Source organism: Bubalus bubalis, chromosome X (genome assembly GCF_019923935.1).
Source record: "Bubalus bubalis isolate 160015118507 breed Murrah chromosome X, NDDB_SH_1, whole genome shotgun sequence".
NCBI classification, from domain to species: domain Eukaryota; kingdom Metazoa; phylum Chordata; class Mammalia; order Artiodactyla; family Bovidae; genus Bubalus; species Bubalus bubalis.
The window spans coordinates 9532450-9559301 of NC_059181.1; the positions used below are offsets into that span (position 1 = coordinate 9532450).

At 41.1% G+C, this 26852-nt stretch overlaps 1 protein-coding gene across 2 annotated transcripts in view; it reads right to left on the minus strand.

Moving 5' to 3' along the window:
* Positions 1-26852, minus strand: part of ACE2 (angiotensin converting enzyme 2) — a 50851-nt gene that overhangs the window by 6953 nt on the left and 17046 nt on the right. For both annotated transcript variants that reach the window (XM_006041540.3, XM_044936630.1), the window contains exons 5-16: positions 25561-25704; positions 24096-24208; positions 23199-23304; positions 20230-20327; positions 17578-17747; positions 15629-15855; positions 11160-11304; positions 9110-9208; positions 8307-8429; positions 7721-7893; positions 6462-6520; positions 2014-2114 (exon numbers count right to left, since the gene is read on the minus strand). In XM_006041540.3, the coding sequence (XP_006041602.1) occupies positions 2014-2114; positions 6462-6520; positions 7721-7893; positions 8307-8429; positions 9110-9208; positions 11160-11304; positions 15629-15855; positions 17578-17747; positions 20230-20327; positions 23199-23304; positions 24096-24208; positions 25561-25704 (1558 nt within the window). The remainder of the gene's footprint in view (positions 1-2013; positions 2115-6461; positions 6521-7720; positions 7894-8306; positions 8430-9109; positions 9209-11159; positions 11305-15628; positions 15856-17577; positions 17748-20229; positions 20328-23198; positions 23305-24095; positions 24209-25560; positions 25705-26852) is intronic.

Below are 26852 nucleotides of genomic sequence, written 5' to 3' on the forward strand. Positions count from 1 at the left end.
CCAGTCAGAATGGCTGCGATCCAAAAGTCTACAAGTAATAAATGCTGGAGAGGGTGTGGAGAAAAGGGAACCCTCTTCCACTGTTGGTGGGAATGCAAACTAGTTCAGCCACTATGGAGAACAGTGTGGAGATTCCTTAAAAAACTGGAAATAGAACTGCCTTATGATCCAGCAATCCCACTGCTGGGCATACACACTGAGGAAACCAGAAGGGAAAGAGACACGTGTACCCCAATGTCCATCGCAGCACTGTTTATAATAGCCAGGACATGGAAGCAACCTAGATGTCCATCAGCAGATGAATGGATAAGAAAGCAGTGGTACATATACACAATGGAGTATTACTCAGCCATTAAAAAGAATACATTTGAATCAGTTCTAATGAGGTGGATAAAACTGGAGCCTATTATACAGAGTGAAGTAAGCCAGAAAGAAAAACACCAATACAGTATACTAACGCATATATATGGAATTTAGAAAGAGGGTAACAATAACCCTGTGTACGAGACAGCAAAAGAGACACTGATGTATAGAACAGTCTTATGGACTCTGTGGGAGAGGGAGAGGGTGGGAAGATTTGGGAGAATGGCATTGAAACATGTGTAATATCATGTATGAAACGAGTTGCCAGTCTAGGTTCGATGCACGATACTGGATGCTTGGGGCTGGTGCACTGGGACGACCCAGAGGGATGGTATGGGGAGGGAGGAGGGAGGAGGGTTCAGGATGGGGAACACATGTATACCTGTGGCGGATTCATTTTGATATTTGGCAAAACTAATACAATTATGTAAAATTTAAAAATAAAAAAAAAAAAAAAAGAATCTGTCTGGCAATGCAGGGGACAGGGGTTCAATTCCTGGTGCAGGAAGATTCCACATGCCACAGAGCAACTAAGCCTGTGACCCACAACCATTGAGCCTGTGCCCTAGAGCCAGCCAGCCCCTACTACTAAGCCCACATGCCTCGTGCCTAGAGACTGTGCTCTGCAAGAAGAAGCCTCCACAATAAGAAGCCTGTGCACAACAACGAAGGATAGCCCCCTACCTGCCACGACTAGAGAAAGCCCACGTGCAGCAATGAAGACCCAGCACAGCCAAAAATAAAACAACGAATATTTACTAAAAACCAAACCAAAACAAAAAAACCCAAGGCAGATCATGTGGTTCAGAGCGTTTCTCATGCAGAAGGAAAGCCAATGGCCTTAGAATGGCTTTGGAGGTGCACACAAACTTTCTTCTCACCTTTCCACCCCCATGTCCCAGTCTGCCCCTGACCGCATCTCCTATTTGTCTTCTATTAGCTCACTCAGCTCCAGCCACAGTGGCCTCTTTGCTGTTCCTTCAATAGGTGAAGGATGCTTGTTCCTCGGGATCTTTCTACTTGCTATTTTTTAAGCTGCAACATTTTTCCCCATGGTCTGCACCTCTGACTCTCTCCTGTTTCAGCTATTTGTTCAAATACTAACAAGGTCTTCCCTGACCATTTTAGTTAAAATGGAACCCCCCCACACACACACACAACCAGCAAGCACTCCCTTGCCCATTTCCTGTTGCACTGTTCTCCTTAGGACTTATCACCATCAAATTCTACTATATTTCATTTATATATTTTGTTGGCTGTCTATAACACACACACACACACACACACACACACACACACACACAAAATAGATACATTAGAATACAAGCTCAATGAAAGCAGAGATTTCTGCCTTTTGTTTTCAGTGTTGAGGGTGCATGAGAGCATTTGGGGAAAAGAAAGGGAGAGGAGAGAAGGTGGGAGGAAGAGGTGAGGAGAGGGCCATTTAATAATAACAAAGCTCTTCCATCTACAAGTCAAATAAGTCACAAGCATCCCTAAAAAAAGGTGGCCCTAATTCCAGGAGAGCAATGAGGTTTAATAGTTGTTAGGAGGTTTTTCTCAATTTCACGTGAATAAAAGTTGAAGCATAAAACTTTCTGATCCAAGAGTAAGGGAAGTACTGATTGAGAGCACAGCACATCAACTCACCCAAAAAGAACGGTCTCATTTCTGGCTTCTGAAAAATACTTTCTCATGGCATATGCCACAGACGACCGGAACAAGTACATTTCGTTGTCATTCCATTCATACTGAAAATTCATGACAAAAACACTGCTCAGTAGAGATCATGGGGTCATTAAAACCTGATATGCCACAAGCTTTTTTTTTTTTGGCCATGCCACGCATCTTGTGAGATCTTAGTTCCCAGTCCAGGGATTGAATACACACCCTCAGCAGAGAGAGCTCAGAGTTCTAACCACTGGACCACCAGGGACTTCCCGACGTGTTAATTTTAAATTGTCTAATATGTCAAAGATTCTAGCTCTGCATAAGGTCAGTGACCCCCAACTTGAGTGTGCACTGGCATCACCTGGAGGGCTTGTCAAATCACTGAATTCTGGGCCCAAGCCTCAGAGAAGACCTAGAATTCTGCATCTCTAACAAGCTCCCACGGAGAAGGCAATGGCACCCCACTCCAGTACTCTTGCCTGGAAAATCCCATGGACAGAGGGGCCTGGTGGGCTGCAGTCCATGGGGTCGCTAAGAGTCCGGCACGACTGAGCGACTTCCCTTTCCCTTTTCACTTTAATGCATTGGAGAAGGAAATGGCAACGCACTCCAGTGTTCTTGCCTGGGGAATCCGAGGGACTGTGGAGCCTGGTGGGCTGCCGTCTATGGGGTCGCACAGAGTCGGACACGACTGAAGCGACTTAGCAGCAACAGCAACAAGCTCCCACATGGTGGCAATGCTGCTGGTCCAGCACCAACGCTTTAAGAACCACAGGGCTCACTGGTCCTTTGAATTTAAAGTAAGCTGAAATAAGCACTCTAGGGCAGGTTTATAGATGGGAGTTATGTGTGTCATTGGTTTTGGTTAAAACATCCATATACTGTAGACAAGTATGCTGACCTTTTACTATTTTTATAGCAAGTTCTCAGACATGTGTAAGTGTAAAAGAAAAATAAACTTCAAGTTCAAAGGAAAAAATAGCTTTTTGTAGACAAGGTAATTCTTGTTTTCCAGTGCTAAACCAATGGCTTGTGTAAAATTTGTGTAGTCCAGGAAAAACCTGTTCAAAGAGGAAAAAAAATTTCACCCTTTCCTCCAGTAGATGGCAGTAGAGATCATGAATAGCACAAAGCTTGCCTCTCTTCCCTCTTTTAGGAAAAACAAATACAGGAGATTATCGTACTAAATGAAGCAAGCCAGACAAAGACAAATATCGTTAAGATATTGCTTATATGTGGAATCTATAAAAACGATACAAAGAAACTTATTTATAAAACAAATAGACCCACAGACATAGAAAACAAACCTAATTAAGATTACCAAATGGGAAAGGGGGGAGGAAAACATTAGGAATTTAGGATTAACAGACAGACGCTACCATATATAAAATAATCAACAAGGACATACTGTATAGCACAGAGAACTATACTTAATATTTTGTAATAACCTATAAAGGAAAATAATCTGAAAAAAAAAATATATATATGTATGTGTATAACTGAACGGATTCTGGGCCTCTGAAACAAACACATTTTAAATCAACTATACTTCAATTTGAAAATGTTACATTTTCAAAATAAAATTTTAGCTGTATATAAAAAAAAAATTTCAAAGGATTGCTACATTGAATCCAGCTTGATACCACTCATTTATTGGGAAAGTTGCTTTAATAGTAACAATATTATTAATATGGCTGTGGTGTTGGAGAAGACTCTTGAGAGTCCCTTGGACTGCAAGGAGATCCAACCAGTCCATCCTAAAGGAAATCAGCCCTGAATATTCATTGGAAGGACTGATGCAGAAACTCCAATACTTTGGCCACCTGATGCGAAGAACTGACTCATTGGAAAAGACCCCTGATGCTGGGAAAGATTGAGGGCAGGAGGAGAAGGGGACAACAGATGGTTGGATGGCATCACCAACTCAATGGACATGAGTTTGAGCAAGCTCCAGGCATTGGTGATGCACAGGGAAGCCTGGCATGCTGCAGTCCATGGGGTCACAAAGAGTCGGACACGACTGAGCGACTGAACTGAACATGGCCACTAATATTCTGGTTATTATTTCTATATTAAAAAAGTAAAGGCTAAGTTCTCAATATAGTATCAAAAATCCAGGTGGACTTTGCTATGAAGTAGCTTGAACTGGACAGTTATTCTGGCTAAAAGTATAACTCCACTGTCATCAAAGCAGCCTGTTGCTCTGTGAATGGGCCTCAGAATATTACACCATCTAACCCTCTGAAAACTATTTACTAATCCCTCACTGCATGGAAAGAGAACATGGGAAAAAAACATGTCAAGAAAAAAGAAGATAATTGAAAAGAATCCTGATCTACTGGATACTTTAAATTAAAATTAAATTTTATCAGTCCAAGGAAGAGTTAATAAAAATAGGACAGAAGGAGAAATAACCCCAGAGACAATGATTGCTAAGAAACAGGAACTTGAACTTTCAGAGTTTGAGAAGTGATACACCTCCATTTTATACTTGTTTCTGAAATCTTCATTTTTTACTCCTACTATGGGCTTCCTTGGGTGCTTAGTGGTAATAAATCTGCCTGCCAATGCAGGAGACCAGGTGTGATTCCTGGGTTGGGAAGATCCCCTGGAGAACAGAATGGCAACCCACCCCAGTATTCTTGCCTGGAGAATCCATGGACACAGGAGCCTGGAGGCTACAGTCCATGGGGTGGTAATAGTTGGACATCACTTAGTGACTAAACAACAACAACGACATGTTATTTATATTTAGATGTTTTGCTTATATATGAAAATTACACTACAACTACTGTAGAGCCTTGGACAATAGTTAACTTCCCAAGAAAAGTATGGGGGTAGAAATGCCATCTTTGACTCTATCCAGTGAAAAGAACAATTTTCTGTAGCACCTTGGACTGTTTTATCCAATAATGCCAGGTTGCTCTCTAATCCTGCAAAGCCTCCTGGGTGCCACACTTCCATGCATGCCTTTGATTTCCATCTGCCTGAGGCAACCCTCTCCTCTCTTTTTTCCCTGAAATAAATTGCTTCAAACTGGATAACCTGAGACAGGTGTTTAGGAGAAAGCAATAGCTGATTAAAGTAATTCACATGAAGGTGTAAGTAATCTGATTTTCTGTAAAACTTTTTGTTGTCCAGAAATGCATCTCTGCCTCAGTGGTTCTCAAGCTGTGCTGTAATCAAAATCACCTGGGGAACTTTGATGACTTGATGCCAGATGCATGCGTGCTAAGTCGCTTCAGTGATGTCCAACTCTTTGTGACCCTATGGATTGTAGCCCGCCAGGCTCCTCTGTCCATGGAATTCTCCAGGGAAGAATACTGGAGTGGGTTTTGATGCCACACCTCAGAGCAGTAAGTCAGAATCTCTGGGAATGGGGCTGAAGCATTAATACTTTTAAAAACATCTTGAATGACTCCAGTGTGCAGCCAAGCTTGAGAAACAATGGTCTGAATTGTTGCTTCCCAGTCTTTATTGTTCAGAGAAGGCAATGGCAACCCACTCCAGAACTCTTGCCTGGAAAATCCCATGGATGGAGGAGCCTGGTAGGCTGCAGTCCATGGGGTCGCTAAGAATTGGACACGACTGAGCAACTTCATTTTCACTTTTCACTTTCATGCATTGGAGAAGGAAATAGCAACCCACTCCAGTGTTCTTGCCTGGAGACTCCCAGGGACGGCGGAGCCTGGTGGGCTGCCGTCTATGGGGTCGCACAGAGTCGGACACGACCGAAGCGACTTAGCAGCAGCAGCAGCAGCAGTCTTTATTGTGTCTACAAACCACCTGGGGGGTTGTTAAAGCACAGATTCTGATAAAGCAGGTCCAAGGCTGGGGTCTAAGATTAAAACAAGCTTCTAGTACCTAGATGATTGACTAAGACAAAACAAAGCCAAACTGCTTACAACACTTCTAAAAGCAGTCTCTAAAAATATAAACATGTCCTCTTCCTCAAATACAAGTAATGGGGACTTCTCTTCCTCAAATACAAGTAATGGGGACTTCCCTGGTGATCTAGTGGCTAAGACTCCAGGCTCCCAAAGCAGAGGGCCTGGGTTCAATTTCTGGTCTTGGAACTGGATCCCACGTGCCACAACTAAGACCCGGCACAGCCAAATAAATATATTTTTAAAAAATACAAGTAATTGTGATTAGAGTGAATTGGGAGGGTAGGTATTTGATACTTTAGATGTTTTCTCACTGATCTTCATAATACCTTCAGAGTCACAAGGAAAACAGAGGCATAGCTAATTCAACAAGAAATGTATTACTGAAAAAACCAACTCAAATGCCAGAGGCCAGAATCTAGGGCTTTTTAAGAGAACCACGTGCCCTTTCATCTTTTCAACTGCACTGAAATGGGCTTGTTGCGCCCTAAATAAGGGAATGCATTGAAAAGTCATAGATGCGCTATCTAGAATACTCACAGCATTTTCTCCAAGAGCTGCTTTTAGGCTTATCCTCACTTTGATGCTTTGGTCAGAATCTGATTAAAGAGAAATAACAGACTGTTGTTACAGACAGCAGATTAACCATGTGTTTATTTCCTTCCTTTCCCAAGATCCCACTAAAGTGATAGTAAAGGAATTTTTTAAAGGTATAAACACCCTTTGGAAAATGAGAAGGTATGGAGGAGTGGTAAATGCTTTCTCAAGGGTCAGAAAGTCATGGTGTAATGTGTACACACGAGCAGTAGAGACCCCCCAGAGAATCCAGGAGAGGCCTGGGATTCAGGTACAGCAAGGGGTAGGAAGAAGATACTGGACTGAAAACAGGGAAAATGAAAGTCTAGGTCTGGTTATAGCCACTTAGGGGAACAGTTGATGCTCCTACCCCATGAGCTCTTGCTTAGAAAGTCACTTGGAGGCTGTGCTGCAGCAAAACGGGAGGTAATTCATGAAAGAAGACATGGCGTCAGGAAGGGGTGGATTCAACCCAGGACAGCAGCAAAGGCATGACTCAGGATGAAAACTGCGGTCCAGATTGAGACCGGAGGACTCTGAGAGGGAGTTCTTTAGGAAAAAAGGAGACTGAAAAGAATAGATACGTTGGAATAGTTGGAGAAGAATACAGCATAGACAGCAAATTAGGCATGCAAAAAAGTGAGGCAATAGAAACTTCAGGACAAACAAAAAGCTACATTAAAAAAGATATAAAATAGTATATTACTCGGTTCTGCAGGTATAATGATGCAAATATTGGTAATCTCTTTACTAAAAATTATGTTAAATTTCATTGGGAGAATGGGAAATGGAGGCAGAAGCGTAGGCAGAAGTGCATGTCTAAAACTGAGCAATGGGGAAATGACAATATAAACAAACTGTTTAGAAATATGAATGTAGCTGCCAGAAAGAAGAGGGGATTGCACTAAAATTGTTAAACGTATTTGCCTTTGAAGAGCAGGGTTCACATACAGTGTGTTGGAAACTGTTAGACTCTTATTTTAAATATGGGGCTAGTAAAGCAGATTGAAAACAAGAGAGGGGTAGTTTTCACTGTGTTGGGTACACAGTAGGTGCTCAACAAATGTGTTTCCTCCCAGAGAAAATGGCATCTGCCACCACAGTACAGGGGGTAGGTAGAGGGAGAACACACTCAACTGTGCAAGTCCCATGAGACTAGGGCCAGAGAGGACTAGGGAAGCAGAAAAAGGGCCATTCGAAATGTGTCAACGCCATCTACTCACATGGAGTCCATTCCGTGCTCCATCCCACGAATGAATTCCTGTTCTGCTCTTTCAGCCAGGTAAACAAGGGCTCAAAGTAGTTGAGCAGGGGTTTTACATCCATAGTCTTTATGCCCACAATATTTTCCAATGCTAAGGTCCAGGGTTCTGATTTTCCAAGGCGTAGCATTTGGCTACATAAAAAAAAAAAAAAAAAAGCGGGGGGAGGTGGGTTCAGGGCCTTTGGAAGGATTCCAGATGTACATCTGTTTACATGTTCAATCTATGGTTACTCCTCTTTGGTTTGACTAAGTTTGCTCCTGGCAAATAAGACAAGAAGGCATGGTAAAAGATGTATTCATCTTTTAATCTCTCTTCCCCAGAGAGCTCTCTAGTTACAACATGGGGAGAGGAGGTGGCCTGTCTAGCCATCACAGGATCCAGGTTCCTGTGTGATCACCAAACAAACATTGAATTCATGGATGAAGACATTTTGAGTCCCCAAATTTTCTTTTTTTGGAACAAAGAAATCAAATTCAAACCTAGGCATGGAAATGAGTAACATTAAATAGGATGAGAGGTTCAGTATTTTTGAAGCATCTCTTACAGCAGCCTCTGCCCAGCTTCCGTGGAATTTGAGATATCACATTTGAACAGGGCACCTTCATGTTTAGCTGTTTTACAAAGGGCTTCATGAAACTGGAATTGATAAATGGTCCTTGTGTAATACCTGTAAAAGAGACAAAGAAAAAAAAAGAGTTGTCCCGTGTGTAGTTTCTGTGGTAAAGTCATAGATTGGGACATATATTTAAATTTTGAGGCCCCAGCAAGCAAAGAAATGCCAGTTAAACCTCTTTTCACTCAAGAAAGACCCAAACACAAACCCTATAGACTCATTATACTTGCATTTATGTATCAGCTGATAAAAAGGCAGCATTATCTTGTTAAATGTGAGCTCACATTTGTATTGTGTTTTACTGATTTATAGCCTTTTCACATAACTAATGCCAATCAATCCTTCTGGCAAATCATCAATATTATTTCTACTTTACAAATAAAGAAACTTTGAGACTCAACAAATTCAAGATCTGGAGCTAATAGGTAAAGAACATAGATTTGGGGACTTCAAGTTAAAAATGCTCTATTATAATCACCCTGAACTCTGCCAGTAACACGGAGACAAACAAAAACATTTCTATGGCTCCCAAGGAGACTATAAATTCCCTGTTGGTGGAGAAAAGGATCTCATATAACTTCTGTTGAACTCAATACATCATGTTCAGTTACATAGAATTGAAACTGATCATCTATTTTGAGGTTCTAAGGGGGAGGTGAATGGAGATAGAGAAATTAAAGTTGTCACTCTGTCTACAAATTCTAGAAGTGAAACAGAAGAAAACTGTCACTTGCCGGATGAATGAGTAATCTTCAGCCACATGGAACAGACATGCGGGATCACAGTATGTCTCATCATGGGGCAGAGGCTCCACCACTCCGACTATCTCTCGCCTTTGGAGGAAAAAGAAGGTTTATTAGCTGTGGGTCACTCATTGAGAGAAGGTATAGATGGTGCCATTGTGCAGTGCCATCAGTCAATGGCATTTCTATTGGAATCTGTGGTCAGGTGAAATTGAAACAGTGTAAAGAATTACAGAATAAAGCCCATCATGTAATCATCTCTGTTTTTTGTTACTTCAGCCAGTATATACCATTGAAAAATAGCTGTATCATCAAAACACCAATTCATAAAGTGTATTATGTGACCAAAACCATACAGTGAAAGTCCTAAAAATTCCTCTCCTGCACCATATTTTATGGGCTCCTGGTAGGCAGAATTTTCTAAAATTGAAACATCACTGATTCTTCTGATTGATCTGATTCTTCAAGACCAGCTCAAATGCCCCCTCATCTGTGAGTCCTGCCCCTGACCCCAAGCACCTGCTACCACAGCAAGCCCTCCAGCTCCCTAGGCCTTCTCTAGCTCTGCCTCCTTTGCCATTTCTCTCTCTGTTTTATAATTATTCACATATAGCTCCTTCTTGCCCTGGAGACTTGAGCACCTAGTGGGCAGGGCTGTGTTCTGGTCATCTTTATAGTTCCTGGGCCAGCCATAATGCCCAAAGGCTTTGCCATTTCTCTCTGTTTTATAATTATTCACATACAGCTCCTTCTTGCCCTGGAGACTTGAGCACCTAGCGGGCAGGGCTGTGTTCTGGTCATCTTTATAGTTCCAGGGCCAGCCACAATGCCCAACACTAAGAAAAGACTTCATGTGGACTTATTACATGAATAGAGTACAATGAACCATTTTAATGGCCTGATTCCATGTACCTTTGGAAATAAACTAAAAGGGGTCAAAAATTTAATCAGGATAAAAAGGTACAGAAACCATGTATTTGGCATTGTTTGAATACATTTGTCCTTTCTGATCGTGAGATCATGATAGACATAATTTTGGTAATACTTAAATGCTAGAGACAGTTATTAGAGATGCTGTCTCCTTCCTCCCAAGGAGGATTTATGTCAACAGAAAGAATCTTAGCAAAACAGTGGCACTGACTTCAACTTATGGACATGGGGCTAAATGTTATAATTGTAGATCTTCACTCCAAAAAGGAAAAATAAAGAAAAATCATTAACAGGAGTCTGACTAACATGGTGGGGAGATCTCTTTTCTTCCTTCCATCTTCCTCAGTAGTACTTTCATCATTATTTCATCCGTGTCTGATCCAGGCCCTGTGCAAAGCACTTGGGATATAGTGATGAATGACGCAGCACTGAAACTATTGAACGGCATCACCATCTGTGGCCCAAATGTGGCAGGCTTTCACTTGCTTGGAATTCTCTCCCTTCCCTTCTACGTACACCTGGTTAACTCCCACACTGTTCTCAAACCTTAGCTTGGATGCCTCTCCTCATCTGACTCACTGGCCAGGGCTTTGGACCCCCTTGGATGCTCATGGATCCTCACACCCTCCATCACAATTCAACACACTGCAGTGGTTTCATTTTCCACATTCCTCCGTAAACTAAAAGCTCTTGGAAATCAAAGAGAACATCAAAAAAGATCAGCCTCAGATCCCTGGTGCAAACGATCAGTCTTGGATCCCTGGTGCTTTACCTAAAATATGGGGTTATTAATTTTTGTTTCAAAGAATGGACAAAATAAAAAATGGAAATGAACACATTGATTACTTCCTAAATAATATCAGAGTTTAACGGGTGCCTCAACATGCAAGAAGATAGAGCATGAGAAATTTCATCACTTGACCCTGCTTTTGAAGGGGTGGGCAAAGCCAAGGAAATGTTATCTGAGAAGAAGGCACCCAAATGGAGACTTAATAAAAAGCAAGTAGTTATGTGAGTGTGTGTGTCTATATAGGCCAATTAGATGCTTTTAAATAAACAGCAAATTCATGAGAAAACATTTTACTGATTGCGTGCATATTCACTGACTTACTTCATCTCCCACCACTTTTCCATCCACTGCTGTTTGGGAATTTCACCCTTAAAGACCATCCACCTCCACTTTTCTAACATGTAAGTAAATGGTAGAGTTCCAACAATTGTAAGTGCTTGTTTGAGCAGGAAGTTTATTTCTGTTTCTGAAAGGAAAATGGGAAAGGATAAATATTAAGATGAGGATGACAGTAGACATTTTGTGTTCAATAATTTCCTAATCTCAAGATATTATTCCTCAAGATATACTTACTATAAGCATGATCACATGAGAAATATTGACAGTGGACATAATAATATGTATTTATTCATTTTCTCAGCTGAAGGATTTGAAGTAGGGTGAAGCCTTGGATAGAATAGATTAAATAAATCCACAAGTAACCCTCTTTTTTGCATTAGTTTCGTTGCCTTTTTGTCAGAGCTAAGTAGGGCTATTTCACCTGCTTTCCTAGTCATACTATTTATTCCTGTAAGCTCCATGAAGGCAGTGACTGTAAATGTCTCATTCAAGACTGTATACCTAAACTGCTGTCTGCTACATGAGGCCCTGTGTGAGTCTTTGCTAAATAAATGGATATTAAACAGATGTGGCCAAAAGCCAGTAAACCAGGGAGGAAAAAAAAAAACAAAAAACAAAGAAAAAACAGCCTCCCTCCTCTAATTATCCAGTAGATAATCAGAAGTACCATGAACTTTAAATTTACTGATATCTTCAGTTCAGTTCAGTTGAGTCGCTCAGTTGTGTCCAACTCTGCGACACCATGGACCACAGCACGCCAGGCCTCCCTATCCATTACCAATTTCCAGAGTTCACCCAAACCCATGTCCATTGAGTCAGTGATGCCATCCAACCATCTCATCCTCTGTCGTCCCCTTCTCTTCCCACCTTCAATCTTTCCCAGAATCAGGGTCTTTTCAAATGAGTCAACTCTTCGCATCAGGTGGCCAAAGTATTGGAGTTTCAGCTTCAACATCAGTCCTTCCAATGAACACTCAGGACTGATCTCCTTTAGGATGGACTGGTTGGATCTCCTTGCAGTCCAAGGGACTCTCAAGAGTCTTCTCCAACACCACAGTTCAAAAGCATCAATTGTTCGACGCTCAATTTCTTTACAGTCCAATTCTCACATCCATACATGACTACTGGAAAAATCATAGCCTTGACTAGATAGACCTTTGTTGGCAAAGTAATGTCTCTGTTTTTTAATATGCTGTCTAGGTTGGTCATAAATTTCCTTCCAAGGAGCAAGTATCTTTTAATTTCATGGCTGCAGTCACCATCTGCAGTGATTTTTGAGCCCAAAAAATAAAGTCAGTCACTGTTTCCACTGTTTCCCCATCTATTTCCCATGAAGTGATGGGACCAGATGCCATGATCTTTGTTTTCTGAATGTTGAGCTTTAAGCCAACTTTTTCACTCTCCTCTTTCACTTTCATCAAGAGGGTCTTTAGTTCGTCTTCACTTTCTGCCATAAGGGTTGTGTCATCTGCATATCTGAGGTTATTGATACTTCTCCCAGCAATCTTGATTCCAGCTTGTGCTTCCTCCAGCCCAGCGTTTCTCATGATGTACTCTGCATAGAAGTTAAATAAGCAGGGTGACAATATACAGCCTTGACGTACTCCTTTTCCTATTTGGAACCAGGCTGTTGTTCCATGTCCAGTTCTAACTGTTGCTTCCTGACCAGCATATAGGTTTCTCAAGAGGCAGGTCAGGTGGTCTGGTATTCCCATCTCTTTCAGAATTTTCCACAGTTTATTGTGATCCACACAGTCAAAGGCTTTGGCATAGTCAATAAAGCAGAAATAGATGTTTTTTCTGGAATTCTCTTGCTTTTTCCAGCAAATGTTGGCAATTTGATCTCTGGTTCCTCTGCCTTTTCTAAAACCAGCTTGAACATCTGGAAGTGCACAGTTCACATATTGCTGAAGCCTGGCTTGCAGAATTTTGAGCAGTACTTTACTAACGTGTGAGATGAGTGCGATTGTGCAGTAGTTTGAGCATTCTTTGGCATTGCCTTTCTTTGGGATTGGAATGAAAACTGACCTTTTCCAGTCCTGTGGCCACTGCTGAGTTTTCCAAATTTGCTGGCATATTGAGTGCAGCACTTTCACAGCATCATCTTTCAGGATTTGAAATAGCTCAACTGGAATTCCATCACCTCCACTAGCTTTGTTTGTAGTGATGCTTCATAAGACCCACTTGACTTCACATTCCAGGATGTCTGGCTCTAGGTGAGTGATCACACCATCATGATTATCTTGGTCGTGAAGATCTTTTTTGTACAGTTCTTCTGTGTATTCTTGCCACCTCTTCTTAATATCTTCTGCTTCTGTTAGGTTCATACCATTTCTGTCCTTTATCAAGACCATCTTTGCATGAAATGTTCCCTTGTTATCTCTAATTTTCTTGAAGAGATCTCTAGTCTTTCCTGTTCTGTTGTTTTCCTCTATTTCTTTGCATTGATCGCTGAGGAAGGCTTTCTTATCTCTCCTTGCTATTCTTTGGAACTCTGTATTCAGATGCTTATATCCTTCCTTTTCTCCTTTCTCTTCTCTTCTTTTCACAGCTATTTGTAAGGCTTTATCTTCCTTACCAGAGTTTAAAATGCTTTAACAAATTATATTATTTCATTTATCCCTTATTAGTGGTGTAAATGGAGAAGGAAATGGCAACCCACTCCGGTATTCTTGCCTAGAGGATCCCGTGGACAGAAGAGCCTGGTGGGCTGCTGTCCATGGGGTCGCACAGAGTAGGACACGACTGAAGTGACTTAGCAGCAGCAGCAGCAGCAGTGTTGTAAAAGGGCAGTGGAGCTCATATCTGTTGTATAAATGCAGCTTACTGGAATGTAACCAGGGGGCTATTATCACTGTATGTCTCTAGTATCTTTAAAAATGATTTACATGTAGTAAGTGCTCAGTAAACACTTTTGGAAGAAGAAAGGAAGAGAGGGAGAAAGAAAGAGGAAAAGAAGGAATGAAGGACTTTATTTTGTCAAATATAATTAACAGATCAGGAGCAGAGCCAAGGACAGAAGCAGGAGTTTTTCAAACCAGTGATTCAATCATCTTTGCCTGCTGTCAAGGAATATTAAACAATGATAAAACACTTTTCTGTGAATTGACTTGAGAATGATAGTTTAAAATTAGGCAACAGGTGTGGTTACTGTGAAACCCCTTTCCTTTGTTGCTCACTTCTGGGAGGATACTGCTACTTGTTTATTACCCACTGGGTCTGTGCTTACACTTTCTCAGACATGATGATGGCTTTACAGTGATCTACTCCCAGGTACTTGTGAGATCATCAAGGTCTGGAGTCAAGGCAAAGTGAACTGTCCATACAAAGATGGAGCTTATGACCTTGACCTCATTGACTAAATGTACCAGTCAGCAGAGCTGATGTTTATGTCCCAGATGGCTAAAATGAGGGGAGAGAAAAACATGGGAAAGAAGAACATATCTGGTTCTAAGTGTCCTTTTACAAGAAAGAATCCTCACAGAAAAAAAATCTGGATCTTGTGAATATTTGTTGGGTTCTATCAAGTCCAGGCCATCCAAAGAGAAAAAGGCTGCCTCAAACAAAGGTGCTGAAGGATGCCCTGGATCTGAGGGCATGTTATGGAGCAAATTCATGTTTCAGCTAGATGAAAAAAAATGTTTCAGTCTATTCCAATCTTCATATTCTACAACTTGCCCCTTAAGAACTCCCATAATATTCCCATAATATTATGGGGAAAGTTGTAGATTAGGTCTTTGGTTCTGGTTTGTCATGCTGCTTTTTGACCTTGGGCTAGTTATTTTCCCTCTCATGCCTTCAGCTTGCTTCCTCTGCAAAGTGATTTTTAGAATCTTTTCCAGCTCCATCATTGAGGTTTTTACCTAGAACTGGGGGAATTCAATCTGAACTCTGACACTAATTAGCTAGGTGACCTTGGATAAGCCACTTCAGTTCTGTGGGTCTGTTTTAACGTCTTTTTAAAAATCTTCTGGATTTCCCTGGTGGCTGAGTGATAAAAAAATCCCCCTGCCGATGCAGAAGACACAGGTTCAGTCCCTGGGTGGGGAAGATCCTCTGGAGAAGAAAACAGCAACCCACTCCAGTATTCTTGTCTAGAAAATTCCATGGACAGAGGACCCTGGTGGGCTACAGTCCATGGTGTTGCAAAGAGTCAGATATGACTGAGCGACTAAACAACAAGTAAAATAAAATAAAAGTTTTCTGCTAGATGATTCTTAGAGTCCCAAGATCATTCACTTAGTTACCTCTTCTCAGAGACACAAAAACAAAAGTTGGCATGTTATGTTATATATTGCTTTTTTTTTAACCAGAAGCAATTCCCAGTTACCCATAAATACATTATATTTCATATGGCAAAAATTAAATATATCCTATGCATGACAATAAATACCTTTGCCCATATCAGAATAAAGAATACCCAAAAGAAGCCATGAGAAAAATGTTCATACCGTTGTCTTCATGGAAATCAGGTGCCAGAAGACCAAGCGCTTTCAAATAGTGAGGTGTGGCTGCGGACAGTGACATGATTTCCCCGACAGCCTCATGGAAACCTTCATTAGCTCCATTCCTGAGCAGGTAGGGTTGTGCGGCATACGCCATGTCATACTGGATGTGGCCCATCTCATGATGGGCTGTCAGGAAATCATCCATTGTGACCTTCGTGCACATCTTGATCCTGAACAAAAATGGGCAAGATTAACGTGAACCTCACTGAATTTCATTTATTCATCATAATAGTTATATGGGATTTCTATAGCATGCGTCACATTTCCAAGATTTATTGACCAATGAATCTTGAGGACCTACCTTATATGTTCTAGAAACTGTTCTAGGTGCTCAATATAAAGTGATGGGCAGGGCTGAATCCTGTCCTCCTACTCACAGACTAATAGGAAGACAGAGTCTTCTACTACAAAAACTCTGAGGCAAGTGCTCTACAAGTGATCAGCAGACACGGCCTTGGCCATAATGATGAGTAAATGCAGGCCTAGTCTCCTAGACGCACCAGGAATGGCATGACTCAAGATGCAATGAGCAATCTGGACTTTGATTAAAGCACAGCAGTTTGCCAGGTAGATGGCAGGAAGGGTCAAGAGACTGACCTTCCTAGAAGTGCTCAATGAGGATGGCTTGAGAAAAGAATGGGAACATAGCCAGCAGTTTGGGACAGCTAGGACAGAGAAGCAGTAAAAAAAAAAAAGGGGGGGGGTGGGAACTAGAAATTGACATTTGGGAATCATTAGCATGTAAGTAGGGGAGTGGATGTGATGGCCCATGAAGCTAGTGTAGGATGGCAAGGAAAGAGGGCCAAGGACAAAGCCCCAGGAGGTCCCAGGGTGTACAGGGTGGAGAGAGGAAAAGGGGACAGAGAGAGAAGTCAAAGAAGTCTGGAAGGGAGGACAATGCAGACACTAGTGAAAAAAACACGTCAAAGACAACCAACCAACACTGCCTCATGCTGCTGTGGCCCAAAGACTGCATTTGGCGATTAGATACCAGTCCTTTTCAACTTGGCAAGAGCAGTTTCAGGTAGGTGAGTGGAGGGGTCGTATTTCAGTAGGTGTTGTCATTTTCCCACCACTCTGAGCACACCATCCCCCAATAAATACCCTTTAAGGACTCCCACTGCTCAGGAACAAACTCAATCTCCTCTATACACCCAATATGACCTCTTTTTCTAATTTTGGTTTTCCTCTATTCTCTTTGACACAATTATAAGAATAGGTACTTACTTAATGTCTACTGTGTCTAAGATCCTGTGCTGGAAGCTTATACACACTTCCTCACGTTTCAGCCTTACTCTAGTACTGGAGTCAGTAAGCTCTGGCCTGCAGCTGGCCACTTGTTGTGATAAATTAGACTTTACTGTGACACAGCCCCAACCACTTGTTTCTGTATTGTCTCTGGCTGCTTTCATGCCACAAGGGCAGAGACGAGTAGCTGCAACAGAGACCTGCAAAGCCTAAAGAAACGATTTAAGTACTCTCTGTGTTTCTCCTGTGATACATACCAGATTTTCTACCCACCTGTCCTAGTTCACTCAGAAGAAAGAAACAGGGAGGGGGGATTAATGTCTGATTCATATATTTCATCTTCCATACATCTTTGCACCAAGCCTTTCCTAATGGGGGCACCACCATACTTGTGACCATGAAACTCTAATGAATGCATATTATTTCAGACGAGGTAAACTGTCTAAAGGTGCAGTTGAGGGCCTGATGACAATCCCCTTTTCCTCAGAAACCCAGATATGGTCTCATGGACTCCCAGCCTCTATTCAAGGAAAATTCACTCCTCTCTTCAGTGCTCAGAGAAACAGACAAGGAATCCAAATTCATCCTCATCCCTCCATTGTCTCCTGTTCGAGTACTGGCAATGTGAATGTCAGTCTTACTACCTGAAGTCACCCTTCCCCAAGTCCCACGCTGTGGGGTGGCAGACCACCTTCCGGCCATCGCCTGGCTCAGTCAGCATGGAGTTGTCCCAGAATCCTTGAGTCATGTAAGGAAGGCTGATAGACACAAAGAACTTCTCAGCCTCCTTGAATATCCTTTCTGCATCCCAGGACTGGGGAAAAAAAAGAACAGCATTTAATTGTAGCATTAAAATCACAGCATTCCTTTTGTTGGGTATGTATAAAGGCATAGCCTTTCTGAAAGGCAATTTGGCAACATGTACAACAGCTTTCACAGTGTTTATACTCTGTCTCAGTAATCCAGTCTCTAGGGAACTAACCTAGGAAATTTTCAGAAATTAGGTCAAAGAATTACATTTTAAATGATTTTTATTACTATTTTTTAATTAAAATATATTTGACAAATTGTGTAAGTGTTACAAAATGATTTTTAATAGAGGGAAAAGTGGAAACAGCCTCCAGAATGGCTAAATAAATAATGATGCCTTTGTGGAATAGAAAACCTAAATAAATTGAATTTATAAAGAATTTTTATTGATTTTTTTAAAATAATAGTGAGAAGATAAAATATGTAAAACACGTATATAGTATAATTTTAATGAAGAAGTGCATTAAAATGTCAGGAGTAGACTGCGATTATGTATGCATTTTTTTGCCTTTATTCTTTATGCTCCAGGTATAAAGACAAGTAGTAATGACCTTCTCTTTGCTAAAAACTGTTCAACTCAAGACAACAACCCTTGATTGAGTTCGTTCAGTGAACTAGGCCCCAGTATTAGGCTGGGGATTATTAGTGTCTGTGTCAGAGGAAGACACAAACAATAAAGCAAACACAAAGTCACATGCTTTCAAAGTCAAAAAGGCCCACAAGAGACCCGGCAGCCAATGGGTAGCTGGGCCTTGGCTTCATAGTCTGTATAGGAACCTAAACTTTCAGAATATTCTGGAACTGCAGAAGGGCAGCAGAAGGTGTCTGCCATTCAGCAAATCTTTCTGGGAACCAGTGTCCCTGGAGCTGACCAAGACTTCTTTGGAGATAAGGCCCATACATCAGTCAAACTAAATTTGTATAATTGGTAGATAGTTAACGAATCACTTTTTAGTGACACAGAAAACTTCTCTGATCTTAAAAACCAGTCAAGTTAATTTCTTCTCCCACGTCTGCCTTGAAAATATGAAACTGGGTAAAAGAGACATGACGAATTGTTTTTTTACCTTTAAAGGCTTAACGTCAGACAATATTGCTATTGGTGACTATGGTGTTCTTAAGGAAAATGAATGTATATCAAGAGTGCAGACTGGCAAGCACAGTTAATATCTGTTGAATGAAGAATGAATGGGTAGAAAACCAGACTGCAAATTCTGTGTTCCAACCTTAATTGCCACTGACTGACTGTCTTTGTGACTGGGTGAATCATTTACCCAAGCCTCAGTTACCTCACCTATGACATGGAACTATCACAATACCTGCCCTGATGCTGCTGCTGCTGTTAAGGCGTTTCAGTCGTGTCCGACTCTATGCGACCCCATAGACGGCAGCCCACCAGGCTCTGCTGTCCCTGGGAGTCTCCAGGCAAGAACACTGGAGTGGGTTGCCATTTCCTTCTCCATTGTGTGAAAGTGAAAAGTGAAAGTGAAGTTGCTCAGTCGCCACCGACTCGTAGCGACCCCATGGACTGCAGCCCACCAGGCTCCTCCATCCATGGGATTTTCTAGGCAAGAGTACTGGAGTGGCTTGCCATTGCCTTCTCCGGCCTGCCCTGATAGTCCCATAGATTTGTTGTAAACATAACATTAGGAGAGATGGTGGGTGTGAAAACACCGTAAACAGGCTATGGAGGTACATAAAAATGAGCCCCTGCTGCTACTCAATTGCAAAATGCGGCTAGAACAGCTGCAGGAGTTTGGGGGCTCTTGAAGCTTCATGTTTTCATTCTGCTGTGGACTTATCTCAGGAATATGTTATGCAAGTGAAGGTGTTCATTGCGTAGTTGCTTACAGATTTAAAACTGTTCACAAGCAACGCATAAATACTAACGTAAATCACAGTGCAATGATTTGGAAAAATTTTACACAGCTAAGAGATGTATGATTATAGATTCTACCCAGAATTGTAGAGTATTAGCTCAATAAAGAAAAACACACAATTACAACTATAATATGCTTTCATCAATAGAAGGGAACACAGAGAATTAAAACAATTATTCCAAGATGGTAACAAAAAGTTTATTTGCAAACCATTGCAGACTCTTACGCTATCTTTAACAATAATGATTTTTAATATGCAAAAATCTAAAGATATCCTTTTTTTCCCCTATTCATAGAGGTTAGCATAGCAATGACTAACTTTAGAACGAATTATAAGTTCACAGTTCCACATCTTGTTGCTTAATGGAAAACCAGGTCATCTCCACTTTTAGTTACTCTCAGCAAGATCAATGCCGTTCTTATTCTAGGTACTAGATGTCACTGTCATTGTAAACCCCTTTTCTATGAAAGGACACCTACATAAGAAATAAATTTAAAATAGCTTGAAAATTTTCTCATTTACATGACTTTATAACATAAGAAGAGAAGGGTAGCATAAAAAGGAATGAGGTTGAGGATTTAGTTTTCAAGGTGTCTTCTTCTTACCTGGTTCTCCATTTTTTCAGTAACATCTATGCTTGGTTTGTGTTCAAAGGGGACTGTCAAAGAGTACAGATTTGTCCAAAATCTCCCCCACATATCACCTATTAAAAAAAAAGATTTGTTAATATGTGATAAAGATAGTAGAAGTATAGACATGATTTTACATAGCACATGAGGTGGGACTGGTAAACAGGCCATAGGGTAGTCTAGATTTAATTTATTGGGTTGGCCAAAAAGTGATGTTACAGAAAAACATGAATGAACTTTTTTGCCAACTCAATAGTTTCTGCGCTTCCTTTCACTACCTCTTTTCCTCTTATTTTATATTTTCAACATTCCCTTCTTTTACTGTCTCCTCTAAAAGGTTAAAATGGCAAGAGGTGATGTGGTGAGGCAAAGCTTGTTAGGGAATCATCCCTGTTTCTTTCATTTCAAATCACAATTCAAAGGCACAATGTATTAGATATATAGGACATCATAGCTACTATAGATTAGAAATAGTCCCTCATCCATGGGACAAATACTACAAATTAAACTGTTAGTAATCTATGATATTGAATTTAACAGAGAGTATATAGACAGATTTGCTGTTGCTAAGGGGAAGAGGGAGTGGGGGAAGGATGGATTAGGAGTTTGGGGTTAACAGATGCAAGCTTTTATATATAGAATGAATAAACAACAAGGTCCTACTGTATAGCATGGGAAATTATATTCAAGATCCTGTAATAAACTATAATGGAAAAGAAAACTGAGCGCATATAGGATGATCATTCAGGAAACTCTGCTAATAACTAGTAACTAAGTTCCACTTTTATTACTATACTATAGTAATCTACTTAACTGGGTGACTTTTCAAAGATCTCAAACAAATGTTAAACTGGATTCCAAGGCCAGAAACCCTAAAAGAGAAAATGGATCTGGAAAAAAAAAAGATCAATGTAACAGCAGGACCAGAATTCTGGCACCAAAGGAATGGAGCAAAATAACTACCTGAAGAATATGGCAACAAATTCATGTTTTAAAAGATAAAATTCAAAAGAGATAGATGCAAAGTCCTATGCTTCAACTGTAAAGAAATAGCTATTATGGAAATATGTGATATATGACATCGGGTTGAAACACAGCACACATGTAAAAGACCAAAAGGGACCCAACAAACAGTATGATGTGGCTTCCAAAATGTGAATATCACCTTAAGGTAAATGAATAGAATTACAGTGTCTAGAACAAAGGAAGTCACAGCACCGTCTTTATTCTATGCCAGGCAAACCTCAGCTGGAGTAACTGCTCAGTTCTAAGCATGATATTTGAAGAAGGACATCAATAAAGTTTGATTTTATTTGCTTGTCCAAATGAGAACAAGTAGAAAAGTGAGATTTTTAAAGAATGGCTGAAAGTCTATGTAGGATATTTAACATACGAGAAGAAAATAGTGTATACATGATGACAAGAATAATAGTAAAATATACTGAGTACATACTCTTGTGTCAGGAACTGTGCTGTACCTTGACAATGGTTGTTTACAACTTTCTAGAAGGCCATCTTGTGGAAGAAGAGTGGACATACTCTGGGTAACCTCAGAGCACAGAATTAGGCAGAATGAATGGAAGGCATGAGAAGGGTGTTGGTTCACCTTCACATAACGTAGGACTTTCTTATAACTGGTACAGTGTAGTGATAGATGAGTCTATTTCGGAAGGAAGCAAAAGCCACCTCACACTGACAGGTTTAAGCAGAAAATGAATTACCAAAGAATGCCTGCCAAAGACACTGTAGAGAGTATTTATATATTGCTTTAGAGGAAAAAGTCTCCACTGCTCCTTTGTCCAGATTCCCTCCTGCTAAGAAAGAGGCTTGCCTGTAGAGAATCAGCTGCTAGCAACTTAGCTTGCTGTAGTAGGCTTGCTGTGTATGCAGGACATAAACTTTCCCAACACAGATATTTCTTTGGCCAAGGCTTTGAGGGTGAGGGACATGGGAGGGAGGGTGATCACTCTCTGGCGAGGAATAAGGGAGTTCAGTAAAGGGCTCCAGGTCTTGCTTGGTCTACTAAAGCTCTACAGCAGGATCCGGAGTTCTCTGAAGACTGTTTCTCCTCTTAAGCTAGGCAGCTTTCTTCATGAGGAGGATCTCATTGATTACCCATATGATTCCAAACCAAGTACTTTGCAGCAAAAGATATTGTTGCACTTGAACAATCAACTTACAGAGCTTTCACTCAGGCTATACTCTAATTCTAGATAGCTTTTCTCTCACCCCTGACCACTCCCAACCAACTAAGCTTCTTTCCTCGGACAACATGATGCTAAAATCTCACCTCCAAGGGTCAGCCAATCAAGTTGAATCATACAATTTAGTTTCAGACCTCCCTGGTGGTCCAGTGGTTAAAAATCCACCTTCCAGTGGAGGGGACACAGATTTGATGCCTGGTCCAGGAAGATTCCACATGCCATAGGGCAAGCAAGCCTGTGTGCCCCGACTACTGAGCCCAAGCTCTAGAGCTCATGAGCGTTAGTTACCAAAGACCATGTGCCTAGAGCCCACGCTGTGTAACAAGAGAAGCCCGCGCAGCACAACTAGAGAAAGCCTGCATGCAGCAACTAGAGAAAGCCCGTACACAGCAAGGAATACCCAGAACAGCCCAAAAAATGAAAAAATAAAAATAAACCTGAGGATCTTAAAAAACAAAACAAAACTTATTTTCCCCATTTTCACTCTCATTCTCTGGTGATCTTAAATAACCCCTTTATCTATGGATTGAGGCCAAACAAAACAACTCTCTGTGCATAAAGTAATGCAATAGAGGACAATTTAAAATGACTTTTCTGGTGAAGACAGTGCTTTCAAAATATGATTTCTATCATGTTACTAACTTCATTCACAGAATTTTTCAAAAGTTGGGCCTCACACCAAAATAACAAACTTATTGGTGGAAAGAGCAAAGTAGACAAAGAATTCCCTGAGTTTCTTACCAAGCAAATGTGCAGGGAGGCATCCAGTAGGGCTGATATAGGAAGGGTAGGTATGCATCAACTTTGCCCTCACATAAGCGTGAAGTTGTTCATATAATGGTTTAATCTGAAAAGCCCAGGAAGACAGTTTAAGACCAAGAATAGCCTATTCCAAATTCCAATCCCCAACACTAAAAATAGAGGCTTCTTTAGACAGCAGAATTACCCTAAATTCTAATTTCTTCTCCTCTGAAAGTTTGAAAGCACTCCTTCTTACCCGATATAGATGCTGACTAGTTCCACTGCATAAAGCGGTGAACACATCTGGAGGGATACAAATACCACATGGAAGGTGTGCGTGCTAAGTTCCTTCAATTGTGTCTGACTCTGCGACCCCATGGACTGTAGCCCACCAGGCTCCTCTGTCCATGGGATTCTCTAGGCAAGAATACTGGAGTGGGTTGCCATGCCCTCCTCTGGGGTATCTTCCCGACTCAGAGATCAAACCCGTATCTCATATGTCTCCTGCATTGGCAGGCGGGTTCTTTACCATTAGCACCACTTTGGAAGCCCCAGTTGGAAGGCAAATGCAAAAAATATATATATTCATTTTAAGATGCTACCTACTTCCTTCATTTTTAAATTGAAGTATCATTTATATATCATAAAATTTACCCATTTTAAAGTATACAGTTTTGTGAGTTTTAATAAAAGTATACTATTGGACAACCATTACTACTGCCCAGTTTTAGAACGTTTCCAATACTCCCCAAAGTTTTCTTGTACCCTTCTGCAGTCAACTCCATTCCCACCTCCAGCCCCAGGTGATCACTGATTTCTTTCTCTATAGTTTGGCCAATTATGCACATTTAATATAAATGAAATCATACAATATGTGAACTTCTGTGTCTCTGTTACCTCTGCAAAGGTGTGTTCCACATCTTTCATCAACTGGTCACGGCTGTAGTCATAGTCCCCTGCCCCAGTCACCTCATAATCCCCTCTCCAATAGTCCCCGTAGTCCTCATAATCTGTTTTAAAAAGAAGAAAATGAGAACATCTGGAAAGAAAGAGATAAAAGCACAGTATACATAGACTAGCCTTCCTGGGAGGTTAAAAAAAATCCAAAGACCTGTCACATTTTTATTGGCCTTCAACTCAAAGGGATACAAATGAATAACACTAGCTAATGTGTCTGAAATTTAATTCATTATCTCATCTAATGAGCACAAAAACTCTACAAGATGGTCAGTATTACAGTCCCCGTGGTGCTGGGTAACAGCTGGCTCTTGGCTGATCAAAGGATTCATCCAAGGTCACACAACTGGTGAGGGTGAGAGGTGGACTCCTAGTCTCCTAACCCCAGGTCTCTACTCTCTCCCTAGGTCAGTTAGCATCTTTAGCTTTAAAACATGTGATTGGGTCTTTAAATTCTCATTTTGTTTAGGGCCTTATATTTTCAACTGTAACCCAATCCATCTTGGACACGGCTACAGTGGGCCTGTGATTGTTGGCAAATTCTAATATACACAGCCCATCTCTGTGCTTCATGCAGTGTCTCGTTGCCAAGAAACACGAGCTTGGGTCAGGATAACAGCTAATAAATTTTTGTAAATGTATTTTAGTCGTTTTAATGTTTACATGCTCATTGGCGATGAATGATCAGGAAGATGAGGAGAGAAGTAAATATTTGGATGGAAGGATGTGACGATGGGTTCCAGTCTCTAGTGTGCCTCTGGCCTGAGAATATGAGTTTAAGCGGCAGTGGAACACAGAAAGACAGATGAAAACTGCTTTCCCTTCCTCAACCCCAGGAGGCAGTAAACGACCAAAACAGAAATTTCCTCACAACGCCACGCTTGAGCTCATCATTCAGGCAGGAGGATAACTTGAGAGATATGGAAATTCCTCCCCATGTTAAGATTTTGATGACCACAGTTCCCAGCCTAAAGTACTCTGATTTGTTTCTTTCTGGGACACCACTCTGAGATAATCACACAAATGACCTTCGAGAATGAACTGTGGCCACATGGGAGTTTAAAGGAGAGACGGTATCTCTGTCTCTCATCCTTTCTGGTAAATAGACTCTGTCCATCCACAGACTACCTTAGGAACCCTCAGGAGCCTGAGCCCTTCCCAGACTACTGATTTGTTTGAGGCCTGGTACCTTAGTCTCGCTCTCAAGCCTTTTAAACTGTAGAATGTCAATTCACCTTTCCTTATTCCCTAGTGGTCTCCTCTTGGAGACATGTAACCTGAATTGTTCAGCAGGTGATTAATTTAGGGATACCCCTTATATCAAAGGGCAGGCTTGGTAATTCATGAGAAATAGCCCCACAGCCCTATAGGGAGCTTCAGAAGTGCCACAGCCCAGCAAACTTACTGTTGGCTCTCGCCATCTCATTTTCTAGGACCACATACTCTTCATACAATGGCCTTAGTTGCTTGCCAACCTCAGCCCTCCAGCCTTCCCAAGCCCAGAGCCTCCGATTGTAGTCTCTGCTGTTTTCCATTATGTCATCCAAACCTATTATAACAAAGCACCCAAAAGGAAAAAAACATGCATTTTTAGAAATTTTCATTTGTAAAGAATTGAAAGGCTGGCAAATATCAAGGTCATAAAGATGTTCAATGAAATCTCATGATTCATTCATGTCCGCACCCTTATTTTTTTTTAATTTATTTATTTTAATTGGAGGCTAACTACTTTACAATATTGTAGTGGTTTTGCCATACATTGACATGAATCCACCACGGGTGTACACGTGTTCCCCATCCTGAACTCCCCTCCCATCTCCCTCCCCATACCATCCCTCTGGGTCATCCCAGTGCACCAGCCCCGAGCATCCTGTATCATGCATCAAACCTGGACTGGTGATTCGTTTCACATGTGATAATATACATGTTTCAATGCCATTCTCCCAAATCATCCCACCCTTGCCCTCTCCCACAGAGTCCAAAAGACTGTTCTATACATCTGTCTCTTTTGCTGTCTCGCATACAGAGTTAATCATTACCATCTTTCTAAATTCCATATATATGTGTTAGTATACTGTATTGGTGTTTTCCTTTTTGGCTTACTTCACTCTGTATAATAGGCTCCAGTTTCATCCACCTCATTAGAACTGATCAAATGTATTCTTTTTAATGGCTGAGTAACACTCCATTGTGTATATGTACCACAGCTTTCTTATCCATTCATCTGCCGATGGACATCTAGGTTGCGTCCATGTCCTGGCTATTGTAAACAGTGCTGCAATGAACATTGGGGTACACGTGTCTCTTTCCCTTCTGGTTTCCTCAGTGTGTATGCCCAGCAGTGGGATTGCTGGGTCATAAGGCAGTTCTATTTCCAGTTTTTTAAGGAATCTCCACACTGTTCTCCATAGTGACTGTACTAGTCTGCATTCCCACCAACAGTGTAAGAGGTTTCCCTTTTCTCCACACCCTCTCCAGCATTTATTGCTTGTAGACTTTTGGATCGCAGCCATTCTGACTGGCGTGAAATGGTATCTCACTGTGGTTTTGATTTGCATTTCTCTGATAATGAGTGATGTTGAACATCTTTTCATGTATTTGCTAGCTATCTGTATGTCTTTGGAGAAATGTCTGCTTAGTTCTCTGGCCCATTTTTTGATTGGGTCATTTATTTTTCTGGAATTCAGCTGCAGGAGT